Here is a 14372-nt window from a genome sequence, read left to right on the forward strand (position 1 = left end):
TCCGCATGTCCATTCCATTCTTGGTGTGTGTGTGCCCCAAGCACAGCTGTCAGAAATTTTCCCTTCAGTGGTACATCAGGGCAGCCCAAGGGCCCTCTGCTGCTGCATGCCACTGCATGTAGGTATAAAGGGCAGACCTGCACTGATCCTTCTCAGTTCCTTCTGGCCAGAAAAATTCTGAAGGAGAGGAAAAGAAGGATGGGTCATGGAATGGACATATGAAACATCTTGAAGAACAACAGTTATGGAACAGGTAAATAACCGTTTTTCCTTTTTCCAGTGATTGCACAAGTGCATTCCAGTTTTGGTAGCATCAGAGCCTATCTGAACAACAACTGAAGGACGAGCTTCGTCTCTTGATTGCTGAGTGATGGCATAATGGGAAATACACATGTGCAACAAAGACCAAGATGCTGCCTACAAATTTCTAGGACAGCCAGGAAAGTTGCAGAAGCCTCTTGCAATCTTGTCAAATGTGCTGCCGCTCTGCTTGGGGGATAACATTAGCCAAACTGTAGCACAAGAGAATACGCAAGGCTATCCAAGGTGTTATTCTCTAAGAAGAAATTGGGAGCCCCTTCATTCTCTCTGAGACCACCACAAAGAGCTGGGAATACAGACAGAACTGTTTGGAACTGTCAAGGGAGAATGCTAATGTTCTTCAGACATCCAAAGAATAGAGCCTTTTCCCCATCTTTATTCAAGTGTGGTCTCGAGGAAAAAAAAATGAAGGTAGGTAAATCGCTTGGTTGATATGGAAGCTAGATACTGCTGTTAAGACAAACTTTGGATGAAAATGAAGGTACATTTTGTCTTTAAAGAAAAACAATATAAGGAGGGCCAGACATCAGGCAGGGCCTGCAGCTCACCTAACAACCTACCTAGCAGAAGTCAAGGCCACCAAAAAACGTTACCTTCATTGAAATATGCAGTGAAGAGCAGGTAGCTAAAGGCTCAAAAGGACAATTTCAAATTTAGATCCCATTAGGGAACAGGATCTTGTTCCTGAGGATACATCTTTCCAAGGCTTTCAAACATCTTCTTGACATTCTATTAGAAAAGACAGAGCAGTTATCCACCTGAGAGTGGAAGGCCAAAATAGTCCCATCAAGGTCTACTTAGCAGCTAACAAAACAAACCTTGCTGTTTCAGAGACTGGTTTGGCATCCTCGATTCCACCACCAAAACGGTTGCTTAACAACCCCAGGATGCTTAGATGGACCAGGAAATTCTGAAGCAGCAGCACTAGCCAGTTTGCATGTAAAACTCCTATTCATTTTCCTCTATATAGCCTGACAAGGTGCAGAAGTGGGGTAGCTGTGGGACAGCTGAGGACAAAAGTGCTTCCTAGACTTCAGAGTCATCTTGGAATCCTTTAAGCTGTGAAGTTTATCATCAGTCTGAGATGAAAAGAGGGATGACCTTCAAATAGCAGGTCCTACAGAGTCTGCTGAATCTTCTGGGGCAACTCCAAAGACTGTAGACATGAGCACCTGCATATGGTGATGGCAGAGGCAATGGTCCTAGCAGCTGAATCAGCCATGTTCAAACCAGCCTGAAGCGATGTTCTTAACATTCACTTCCCTTCATCTATCAGTGAAAGGAAGTCCTGCTTAGAATCCTCAGCCAACTTGTTTTAGGATCCCAAAAAGGGAAGTCAGGGCCTAGGGTCAGAGCAGGGGCAAACCTGAGGCTAGAAGTAGCAGAGGAGTTTGGAGTCAGGGCCAGGCCAGGGTTGAAAACAAGGGTCAGAGTCTGAATCAGGAGGCAAAGTCCATATCAAGCCAAGGTTAAGCGAGGAATTCAAGACCAAGGAGCAGGAATGGTTATGGCAGCTACAGAAGGTCCATGCTGTTGCCTGGACACTTCCTGGAACTCCCTTGGAATTTATATCGGGCAGGGAGCCAATTGGGAGATATGGGGCTGCCGTTTGTAAAACCTTTGAGGCGGAACTTCCCATGGTCTGTGTCCATGGTGGTTCATGGGAAGCAGAGTGCAAGTTGATTGCAGCTGCCGCTGGGTGCTAGCCTGGAAATGTCAGCTGCCCGGTAGCTCTACAGGCCCAGGTTCTAGACCCATGAGGCCTTACAACTTGTTTTTAAATTTTAGAATGGTGTTCCAGATATTAAAGTCATATCGCCTTAATAAAGCCTTCTGGTTAGCGAGTCTAAGCTGTAACCCTGCCATAGAATAATTTCTTCTACCGAACAACTCCAGCTTTTTAGCACCCCTTGATTTAGGGGTAGATGTCAGTTGCCCCGGAGCTCCCTCTCATCATCAGCTGAGACTAGTGACCCCAGAGGGGGATGAGAATAAAAGTGCTCAAAACCTCAGAGGGTTCATAATATTTATGCTCCACTCATTTAGAAGTGGGAAAGAGTGAGGAGGAAGTTTGCCAGAGATACTTGATAGGTTCTAAAGTTTTCTCATTAAATTGGCAGTGCCACCAAGATGGAGTGGCAGAGGCCAAAATATCAATGAGACAGGGAGAAGATTCCCTGACCTCCTCTACTTGAATGTCCAATGTCCACCCTTTTTAAGAGCTGCTGGTGGACCCTCTAGTCATCAGAAGGGGGGCAAAGGCAACCCTAAGGAAACTGCCTCACCTGGCGAGGAGAAAGATGAACCCAGCACAAGCTGGGGCTGTGCGTCCTCTGTTCATTGTCCTGCCAAATGTTCATGAACACCTTCTTCCTGCTCTGTATTGGACCCAATAATGAGCTTGATGAGCTGACTCATCACGTTTAGCTGAGGAAACTGATCTTTGGGAGGGTGATCTGGAAACAGGGGGAACCCCCATGGGTTCCAGAAGGGCAACTGAAAGAGCGCTGGACCCCAACATCTTGCAGGTCACGTGTCCATGTCAGCACCACTCACAGGGTCTCACAAGTGTACTCTGGGTGGTAAGGTTTAGGAGGGAGGAACAGCAAGACACACACTGCAGCTGGGAAACACAAGAGCAAAGGTCTGAGTCAGCAGAAGAGTCACCTTCTCCTGACCAAGGAGGGGCCAATCCAGTCACTGCCAGAGACTGGTGCCAAGAGTCCGGGGAAGAGTGAAGGATAAGAGCTCCAAGACTTCACTTCAGTACTGGGCAAATTGGTTGAAACCATCATAAAGAACAAAATTGTCAGACACATAGATGAACATAATTTGTAGGGAAATAGTTAACATGGCTTTTGTAAAGAGAAATCATCCCTCACCAATCTACTAGAATTCTTTGGGGGGGGGGGGGTCAACAAGCATGCGGACAAAGGAGATCCAGTGGATATAGTGTATTTAAATTTAACAAGGTCCCTCACCAAAGGCTCTTAAGCAAAATAAGCAGTCATGGGATTAGAGGGAAGGTTCTCTCATGAATTGGTAACTGGTTAAAAGATAGGAAACAAAGGGTAGGAATAAATGGTCAGTTTTCAGAATGGAGAGAGGTAAATAGTGGTGTCCCCCTGGGATCTGTACTGGGCCCAGTCCTATTTAACATATTTATAAATGATCTGGAAAAAGGGGTAAACAATGTGGTGGCAAAATTTGCAGATGATACAAAACTACTCAAGATAGTTAAGTCCCAGGCAGACTGTGAAGACCAACAAAAAGATCTCACAAAACTGGGTGACTGGGCAATAAAATGGCAGATGAAATTTAATGTTGATAAATGCAAAGTAATGCACATTGGAAAACATAATCCTAACTATACATATACAATGATGGGGTCTAAATTAGCTGTTACCACTTAAAGAGATCTTGGAGTCATTGTGGATAGTTCTCTGAAATCATCCACTCAATGTGCAGCAGCAGTCAAAAAAGCGAACAGAACGTTGGGAATCATCAAGAAAGGGAAAGACAAGACAGAAAATATATTGCCTCTATATAAATCCATGGTATGCCCACACCTTGAATACAGCGTGCAGATGTGGTCACCCCATCTCAAGATATATTGGAATTGGAAAAGGTTCAGAAAAGGGCAACAAAAATGATTGGGGTACAGAACGACTTCCATATGAGGAGAGATTAATAAAACTGGGACTTTTCAGCTTGGAAAAGAGGCGACTAAGGAGGGATATGATAGAGGTCTATAAAATCATGAGTGGTATAGAGAAAGTAAATAAGGAAGTGTTATTTACTCCTTCTCATAACTCAAGAACTAGGGGTCACCAAATGAAATTAATAAGCAGCAGGTTTAAAAACAAACAAAGTATTTTTTCACACAATGCACTGTCAACCTCTGGAATTCCTTGCCAGAGGGTGTTGTGAAGACCAATACCATAACGGGGTTCAAAAGGGAGCTAGATAGGTCCATCAATGGCTATTAGTCAGGATGGGCAAGAATGGTGTCCCTAGTCTGTTTGCCAGAAGCTGGGATTGGGTGACAAGACATGGATCACTTGATGATAACCTGTTTCTTCATTCCCTTTGGAGCACCTGCCATTGGCCACCGTCAGAGGACAGGATACTGGGCTTGATGGATCTTTGGTCTGACCTTGTATGGCCGTTCTTATGTTCTAAGACATAGGAGATTGACTCAGTGCTGAAAACTGCACTGAGGAGCTGGCACCAAGTGGTCAATCGATACCATATAAGCAATCTGCACGGCTGGGAAAGCAGCCCTGATAAGCTCAGCAAGTCCATTGCAGCTTGAAACATCTCTGGAGTAGATGTACTAGGATAGTCTTTGACAGATGTGCAAGAGGCATAGACAGTGTTGGAACTGATGAAGATGCTTCTTCAGGCCCCAGACTTGACAGTCCCTGCCCCAGCGCCAGAGTCAATGGTGCTGATATAGCTGATGATGAGTGGAGGAGTGCTTCAGTTTTGACTGCACTCTACTCTACACTGTCCCCTTTCTTGGCTGACTTAGGGACTGGGGATCTGCATCTCCCAGCAGAGTCCTTGGAAGCCTTCTGCTTCTTCCTGGGCAAAGGAAAGAGAGGGCAGTGCCAGGACTCAGTCAGTATCAGAGCCTCACTTCTTCAGAAGCTGAATTGCTCAGTATCATCTCCAATTGAGACAGCTCTGAAGGTAGCTCAGAACAGTCTCTATCAAAAGAAACTTCAGTCTGGTCTCTAGATCTTTCTTGGTTCTAGACTTGAAGTCCTTGCAAATCTGGTACCAATCCTTATATGAAACTCACTCAAGCATTTCAAACAACTAAAGTGAGGGTCACCCACAGGCAAAGGCTTCAGTCATGCCAGGCAAGGCTTGAAGCCCAGTGACTGAAGCATTCCTCAGTACTTCTAACAGATCCCCAACCTTGGGGAACCAAGAAATAACTAACACCAACTATCCCTAATAACTGTACAAACATGTAACTATATACAAGAAAAAACATGCTGAGAGCACTTGCTAACGCAAGACCAACAGATTTGAACCATCATCATGCTAACTAAGAAGAAACTGAGGCGAGGGAGGTTTCAAGGGCAGCTTTGAACTATCTGCATGCAGTGGCATGCAGTAGCAGAGGGCACTCAAGCTGCCCCAAAGGGTACCACTAAGGAAAAAATCTCCGACAACTATACCTAGAGGGTGCACCCACCAAGAGCGGAACACACATGTGCAATCCCTCAAAGAACCACCTTTGCTGTCTTGCCTGGACATACAGAGGAAATGTAAATTTGGATTTGAAAAGACTGAAAAAAATAAGGTAATTGAAAAGGAGAATTCTGCACCTCAGTAGTATCGAACTTGGGAAATGCATTAATGTAATGTACATCTCATCATTTCATTCTCAATCTGCGTACTGTAATTTAAAATAGTACCATTTACATCAAAGCATGATATAAACTAAAACAATGCCAACGTTTTTATGGCTGACTTAGAACAACGCTGCCTCAGCTCTCATCCCCTAATGCCTCTACTTTACTTGCGCTACACTGATGACATCTTCATCATCTGGACCCATGGAAAAGAAGCCCTTGAGGAATTCCACCATGATTTCAACAATTTCCATCCCACCATCAACCTCAGTCTGGACCAGTCCACACAAGAGATCCACTTCCTGGACACTACGGTGCTAATACGCGATGGTCACATAAACACCACCCTATATCGGAAACCTACTGACTGCTATTCCTACCTATATGCCTACAGCTTTCATCCAGATCATACCACAAGATCCATTGTCTACAGCCAAGCTCTACGATATAACCGCATTTGCTCCAACCCCTCAGACAGAGACAAACACCTACAAGATCTCTATCAAGCATTCTTACAACTACAATACCCACCTGTTGAAGTGAAGAAACAGATGGACAGAGCCAGAAGAGTACCCAGAAGTCACCTACTACAGGACAGGCCCAACAAAGAAAATAACAGAACGCCACTAGCCATCACCTTCAGCCCTCAACTAAAACCTCTCCAACGCATCATCAAGGATCTACAACCTATCCTGAAGGATGACCCATCACTCTCACAGATCTTGGGAGACAGGACAGTCCTTGCTTACAGACAGCCCTCCAACCTGAAGCAAATACTCACCAGCAACCACACACCACACAACAGAACCACTAACCCAGGAACCTATCCTTTAAACAAAGCCTGCTGCCAACTCTGTCCACATATCTATTCAGGGGACACTATCATAGGGCCTAATCACTTCAGCCACACTATCAGAGGCTCGTTCACCTGCACATCTACCAATGTGATATATGCCATCATGTGCCAGCAATGCCCCTCTGCCATGTACATTGGCCAAACTGGACAGTCTCTACGTAAAAGAATAAATGGACACAAATCAGACGTCAAGAATTATAACATTCAAAAACCAGTCGGAGAACACTTCAATCTCTCCGGTCACTCGATTACAGACCTGAGGGTGGCTATCCTTCAACAAAAAAACTTCAAAAACAGACTCCAATGAGAGACTGCTGAATTGGAATTAATTTGCAAACTGGATACAATTAACTTAGGCTTGAATAGAGACTGGGAATGGATGAGTCATTATACAAAGTAAAACTATTTCCCCATGTTATTTCTCCCCCCCACCCCACCCCACCCCCCACTGTTCCTCAGATGTTCTTGTTAACTGCTGGAAATGGCCTACCTTGCTTGTCACCATGAAAGGTTTTCCTCCTTCCCCCCCCTGCTGCTGGTGATGGCTCATCTTAAGTGATCACTCTCCTTACAGTGTGTATGATAAAACCCATTGTTTCATGTTCTCTGTGTATGTATATAAATCTCCCCTCTGTATTTTCCACCAAATGCATCCGATGAAGTGAGCTGTAGCTCACGAAAGCTTATGCTCAAATTAATTTCTTAGTCTCTAAGGTGCCACAAGTACTCCTTTTCTTTTTGTGAATACAGACTAACATGGCTGCTACTCTGAAACCTGTCAAACTAAAACAATAACACTTAATTCAACAAAAATTACAAACAGGAAATAACTGTTCATTAAGACAATGAAGTCAACCATATCTAGAAGTACTGGGTTGAATCATCTGATACATCTTCTTAATGCAGACTATCATTAGCAGCAATTTCTTGCTAAAAGTGTCCTTATCTGCTCTCAAGTCAATTGCCTTCTTAAGATCTGTTACAGTTAGGTTAGAAAGGAACAGAGAGATAGGAACGGACCTTTGGGTGACGTGAGGTGGAAGATCATTAGATACTTCGCCATTCTCGGACACCATTGGCTTCTCAGAGGCACGGTTTCCAGCTTCTCCTTCTATTAAAAGGAAACACCACCACAGCTTAGTCATAATTACAAGTTTGAAATGTAAATCTAAGATTTTGTACTGCATTATTTTACATTTTATCAAAGCTCATCAGTGTGTGCCAGTTAACTAAATCCACTACAAAAGAAACACTGAGTTTATTTTTTAAAGTTTATTTGTAACCAAAACCTTTTAAGCCTGAAACTATTTAAATATTGAACTTACAGTTCAAATGGATATTGAGAAATACTACTATACTCCAGTATGGTTCGAGTCTGGGGCCTGAAGAATCATCTTCATCAGTTCCAACACTGTCTATACTCCAACTCTTCACAGTCGTTCACAATACTGTGACCTTTTCCGTTTGGAAAAAGATGGCTACTTACCTGTAGCATAATTGTTGTTCTTTGAAATGTGGGTGCAGACATGTGTTCCACTCAGGTGTGTCATGCCCAGACACCAAAGCCGAAGAACTCTGCCCAGTAATACATGCAAGGGCAGAGCTAGTGCCCTTTCCCTCAGAGGCCCTACCATGGCTATATAAGGGCAACACCACCCCAACCCTCCCTTTGTTCCTTTGCACGAAAACTGAGGATGGAAACTCTGATGCAGAGGGGATGAGAAAAAGGAAAGGTTACTCACCCTGGAACTGTAATTCTTCAAGTTGTGTCCCCCAATGGGGTGCTCCACTTCGGGTGCAGATGCACCTCTCAGCAGAGATTTTCATTAGCAGTCCGTTGGGCTATTGTGGAAGCATTTGTGATTAATGTTCTGGTTGGTGGAAGAAAGGCAAAAGGGATCCCTTTGAAACACTCTGCTGTGCTCTATCCATGATTGTAGTGAGTCCAGTAGCTCTGGGGACACTCAGATAAGGGTGTCCAATGACTAGCAACTTAGGTGACGGACCAACCTCAGACACAACTGAAGAGGGCAAGGAGCCTCTCCTGCTGTGCCTTGGAAATACATGAGGCCATATGGCCCAGTAATCTAAGGCATACACAGATCATGGTTGAAGGATGCAATTGGAGAGCCAGACAAAGGCGCCAAATTGTCTGGAATTGTTCTTACCAGAGAAAGACTTGACTTTGTAAAGTCTAATAGGGCCCCAATTAATTCAATTTTTTGAGCTGGCATTAGAGTTTATTTTCCTTTGCTCAGGATCAGACCCAGCTAACCGAAAAGGTACAACTGAACTGGACATGAATGAGGACCTGCTCCCTGGATGTGCCTTTCACCAGCCAATTGTCCAAGTACAGAAAGACATGAACTCCTCTCCTCTCCTGAGAAAGGCTGCCACCACCATCATGGTCACCCAATCTGGTAAAGACCCACAGGACTGAAGATAGGCCAAAGGGGAGAACTGTGTACCGGTAGTGTTGGCCAGCAACAAGAAATCTCAGAAGTTGTGTGTGGCCTGGGAAGATTCCCCATTTGAAAATAAGCATATTGGAGACCGACATCAGCAAACCAGACATTATGATTCAGTGCAGGAAGAACAGTAGTCAGGGTAATCACAGAGATCAAGGATAGGTCTCTCCTTCCTTGGATTTGGGGATCAGGAAGTACTGGGAGTAGAATCCTTTTCCATGAAGATAAGGAGGAAGCTCCTCTATGACCCCCATAGCACACAGGGTTTGCACCTGCTGAGTAAACAATGACAGGAGGGAGACTGGATATGAACTGAATAGCATAATCCAATCACATAGTGCTAAGGACCTACCTGTCTGTAATTATAGCCTCCCAAGTACTATAGAAGCAGGACAACCTGTCCCGGAACAGAAAGGATGGGAAAGTGATGTTCCAAGCTGGAGCCCTGCTATTGAGACTCAAGTCAAATAGGCTGTCAAGTCCAAGAAACAAGAAGATGGGCCGTTTGGCTAGAGTTAGAAAGTCTTCTCTGAAATTTGTGCCCCTTTCTGGAGAAATCCCGCTAGCTCATAGAGTAGGGGACTGATGGAGATATCGCTGAGGAGGATATTGCTGCTGCTGGCTACCAAAGCCAAGTCTCCTTGGGGCCTGCACACAAATCCTCAAGGAGCACAGGGAGTTTTGAAGATCTTTAAAGGAATGTAATGTCTCATCATTTCTCTCAGTAATGATGAGGTGACCAAAAACAGCAAGTCCTCTATGCTCTGCTAGATTTCACAAGCTATGTCAGGGTTTTGCAACCATATAAGATCCTCCTCATTGTAAAGACTGAAGCCATTAGCCTGGATGAAGCATCCAGTATATATCCAGAGCTGACTGTAATGATGTTTTGGTCACTAAACGGCCTTCTGCAACAAAAGCCTTGAATTCCTCCCTGAAGGATTCTGGTAACTTATCCACAAATTTGGACATGTGGTCCCAGTTCACAAAGTCATTTTTATACAATAGCACATGCTGGTGCTCCAGAATGGTCCCCAGTGCCGAGGCAGAGCTCAGGGCCTGCTTGAGAAGATGCTGCTTTAATCTTAAGTCTCAAGCCACCTGTGTCCTCTTTTTTAAAAAGCTTACAGATAGAGTACCTTTCTCTAATATGCCCTTCTCCCAGACATCATAAACTTCAAGTGTGACGGACGTTATTGGGGACAGCTACCCTACACAAAGGACAAGTATAGAATCACAGAATATCAGGGTTGGAAGGGACCTCAGGAGGTCACCTAGTCCAACCCCCTGCTCAAAGCAGGACCAATCCCCAACTAAACTATCCCAGCCAGGGCTTTGTCAAGCCTGACCTTAAAAACCTCTAAGGAAGAAGATTCCACCATCTCCCTAGGTAACCCATTCCAGTGATTCACCACCCTCCTAGTGAAAAAGTTTTTCTTAACATCCAACCTAAACCTCTCCCACTGCACCTTGAGACCATTACTCCTTGTTCTGTCATCTGCTACCACTGAGAACAGTCTAGATCCATCCTCTTTGGAACCCCCTTTCAGGTAGTTGAAAGCAGCTATCAAATCCCCCCTCACTCTTCTCTTCCGCAGACTAAACAATCCCAGTTCCTTCAGCCTCTCCTCATAAGTCATGTGTTCCAGTCTCCTAATCATTTTTGTTGCCCTCCACTGGATGCTTTCCAATTTTTCCACCTCCTTCTTGTAGTGTGGGGCCCAAAACTGGACACAGTACTCCAGATGAGGCCTCACCAATGTCAAATAGAGGGGAACAATCACATCCCTTGATCTGCTGGCAATGCCCCTACTTATACATCCCAAAATGCTGTTAGCATTTCCAATTAGTTAGTGTTTCCAATTCTTGTTTAGTTATAGTTACATGATTATGATCTCAGTACTGTTGATGCCACATATTATAAAGATTACTCTAATAAAATACAACTGATCCCCCACCCCCACCCTTGAATGGAATACAAAACTAGTTTGGTCAAAGGGAATCTCAACATTTCCTCATGCTAAACTTATGAAGATTGTCTTCTGAATCTGTCTTTTTCATTCCGAGTTTAAATAGACATAAGAACGGCCCTACGGGTCAGACCAAAGGTCCATCTAGACCAGCATTGTGTCTTCCAACAGTGGCAGATGCCAGGTCCTCCAGAGGGAATGAGCAGAACAGGTAATCATCAAGTGATCCATTCCCAGCTACTGTCAAACAGAGGCTCGGGACTCCATCCCTGCCCATCCTGGCTAATAGCCATTGATGGACCTTTCCTCCATGAATTTATCTATTTCTTTTTCTATTTTCTCTGACAAATAACTGTGCAGGTTAGCAGGATATAAACAATTCCTCAGGCTTTGCAACCGTATTTCTGTGGATATTTTTTTATAAGTAAACATAAAAATTTAGAAAAAACAATATTAGAGACAGAAAGCATTCAATACCCTTACAACCAATCTTAAAAATTTGTATAAACAGATATTTAATGACTTTTCCTATTTAGTTTTGATTTGTTCAGATAGTGCTCTAAGAGAAGACTAACCCTCTATAAGAAGTTTGTCTTCTGCCCCCATAAACTTTAGTTCTGATACCTCCGAAGAATGGCTCCATCCTAGTAAACCAGGCTCTGAGTCATCAAGGTATTTATGCATATGCCTAACTTTGAGCATGTGTGCCACCATTGCAGTCAATGGGCTACTCACATGTTTAAGTACTTCGCTGACTGGGATATCATTTGTTCAGTTTTCTTACATTTTTTATTTTTACCCAGACCCCTGAACAATTCATTTATTACCAGTAAGACATCCCCTTTCTTTTTTAATTGACAAATAAGATAGTAAGGATTTTTTAAAGTTAATTTTAACTTAATGCAGCACCCAGGCATTTTGAATACATAGTCTACTGACTCTGTACATAATTTACTTTGTTAGAGTAAAAGAATAGGCATGAACACATTTAATGTACAAAAATGCTACTTTAACATTAAAGTTGATAGTACAAACTAATAAATAAAGAAATTAGGAGTTAACAAGCCATATCACCCTTAAGGAAGGGAGGACAGATAGCTTAAATGTTAACTCACTGAACTAAGAACCAGGTTTTCTGATTCTCATTGCTGACTCTGTGACGGGCTTTGTGTGGCCCTCGCAAATCATGTAAGCCTTCCCGTTTCTCAGTTTCCTCATATATAAAATAGGCATAATATTTTTCTATCCCATACGAATGAAGAACACCACATGTTGCTTATAAAAGTAGGAAGTAATTTCTTAGTAAAGCACATGACAGTATGCATTAAGATCCACTGATTGAGAGACTGCGCATATGCACAATGCTAAGCTACTTAGAGACTACAGTGATGGAGCTTTAGAGAAGATTTAGATTAAATGAGATTGAATTAAGGACTATTTAGCAGCCTTAACTCAGAGTGCTTTGTTATGATTAGTGTGAAGGTCAGGCTTTTTTCTTTTTAATGATAGATTTCAGAGTAGCAGCCATGTTAGTCTGTATTCACAAAAAGAAAAGGAGTACTTGTGGCACCTTGGAGACTAACAAATTTATTTGAGCATAAGCTTTCGTGAACTACAGCTCACTTCATCGGATGCATTCAGTGGAAAATACAGTGAGGAGATTTATATACATGGAGAACATGAAACAATGGGTGTTACCATACACACTATAACAAGAGAGAGTGATCACTTAAGGTGAGCTATTACCAGCAGGAGAGTGGGGTAATTGTAATGATAATCAAGGTGGGCCATTTCCAGCAGTTGACAAGAACATCTGAGGAACAGTGGGAGGTGGAGGGGGAATAAACATGGGGAAATAGTTTTACTTTGTGTAATGACCCATCCACTCCCAGTCTCTATTCAAGCCTAAGTTAATTGTATCCAGTTTCCAAATTAATTCCAATTCAGCAGTCTCTCGTTGGAGTCTGTTTTTGAAGCTTTTTTTTTGTTGAAGAATTGCAACTTTTAGGTCTGTAATCGAGTGACCAAAGAGACTGAAGTGTTCTCTGACTGGTTTTTGAATGTCCTAATTCTTGACATCTGATTTGTGTCCATTTATTCTTTTACATAGAGACTGTTCAGTTTGACCAATGTACATGGCAGAGGGGCATTGCTGGCACATGATGGCATATATCACATTGGTAGATGCGCAGGTGAACGAGCCTCTGATAGTGTGGCTGATGTGATTAGGCCCTATGATGGTATCCCCTGAATAGATATGTGGACAGAGTTGGCAACGGGCTTTGTTGCAAGGATAGGTTCCTGGGTTAGTGGTTCTGTTGTGTGGTTGCTGGTGAGTATTTGCTTCAGGTTGGGGGGCTGTCTGTAAGCAAGGACTGGCCTGTCTCCCAAGATCTGAGAGAGTGATGGGTCAGCCTTCAGAATAGGTTGTAGATCCTTGATGGTGATGTGTTGGAGAGGTTTTAGTTGGGGGCTGAAGGTGATGGCTAGTGGCGTTCTGTTTTCTTCTTTGTTGGGCCTGTCCTGTAGTAGGTGACTTCTGGGTACTTTTCTGGCTCTGTCAATCTGTTTCTTCACTTCAGCAGGTGGGTATTGTAGTTGTAGGAATGCATGATAGAGATCTTGTAGGTGTTTGTCTCTGTCTGAGGGGTTGGAGCAAATGCGGTTGTATCGCAGAGCTTGGCTGTAGACAATGGATCGTGTGGTGTGGTCTGGATGAAAGCTGTAGGCATATAGGTAGGAATAGCGGTCAGTAGGTTTCTGGTATAGGGTGGTGTTTATGTGACCATCGCTTATTAGCACTGTAGTATCCAGGAAGTGGATCTCTTGTGTGGACTGGTCCAGGCTGAGGTTGATGGTGGGATGGAAATTGTTAAAATCATGGTGGAATTCCTCAAGGGCTTCTTTTCCATGGGTCCAGATGACAAAGATGTCATCAGTGTAGCACAAGTAGAGTAGGGGAATTAGGGGACGAGAGCTGAGGAAGCGTTGTTCTAAGTCAGCCATAAAAAAGTTGGCATACCGTGGGGCCATGCGGGTACCCATAGCAGTGCTCCTGATCTGAAGGTACACATTGTCCCCAAATGGGAAATAATTATGGGTGAGGACAAAGTCACAAAGATCAGCCACCAGGTTTGCCGTGACATTATCGGGGATACTGTTCCTGACGGCTTGTAGTCCATCTTTATGTGGAATGTTAGTGTAGAGGGCTTCTACATCCATAGTGGCCAGGATGGTGTTTTCAGGAAGATCACCGATGGATTGTAGTTTCCTCAGGAAGTCACTGGCATCTCGAAGATAGCTGGAAGTGCTGGGAGTGTAGGGCCTGCGGAGGGAGTCTATATAGCCAGTCAATCCTGCTGTCAGGGTGCCAATGTGCCACAAGTAC

At 43.7% G+C, this 14372-nt stretch overlaps 1 protein-coding gene across 8 annotated transcripts in view; it reads right to left on the reverse strand.

Moving 5' to 3' along the window:
• Window positions 1–14372, reverse strand: part of TRAF3IP1 (TRAF3 interacting protein 1) — an 86636-nt gene that overhangs the window by 35601 nt on the left and 36663 nt on the right. For all 8 annotated transcript variants that reach the window (XM_043505761.1, XM_043505760.1, XM_043505764.1 and 5 more), the window contains one exon: window positions 7567–7657. In XM_043505761.1, the coding sequence (XP_043361696.1) occupies window positions 7567–7657 (91 nt within the window). The remainder of the gene's footprint in view (window positions 1–7566; window positions 7658–14372) is intronic.

This window comes from Dermochelys coriacea, chromosome 11, assembly GCF_009764565.3.
Source record: "Dermochelys coriacea isolate rDerCor1 chromosome 11, rDerCor1.pri.v4, whole genome shotgun sequence".
Lineage (NCBI taxonomy): Eukaryota > Metazoa > Chordata > Testudines > Dermochelyidae > Dermochelys > Dermochelys coriacea.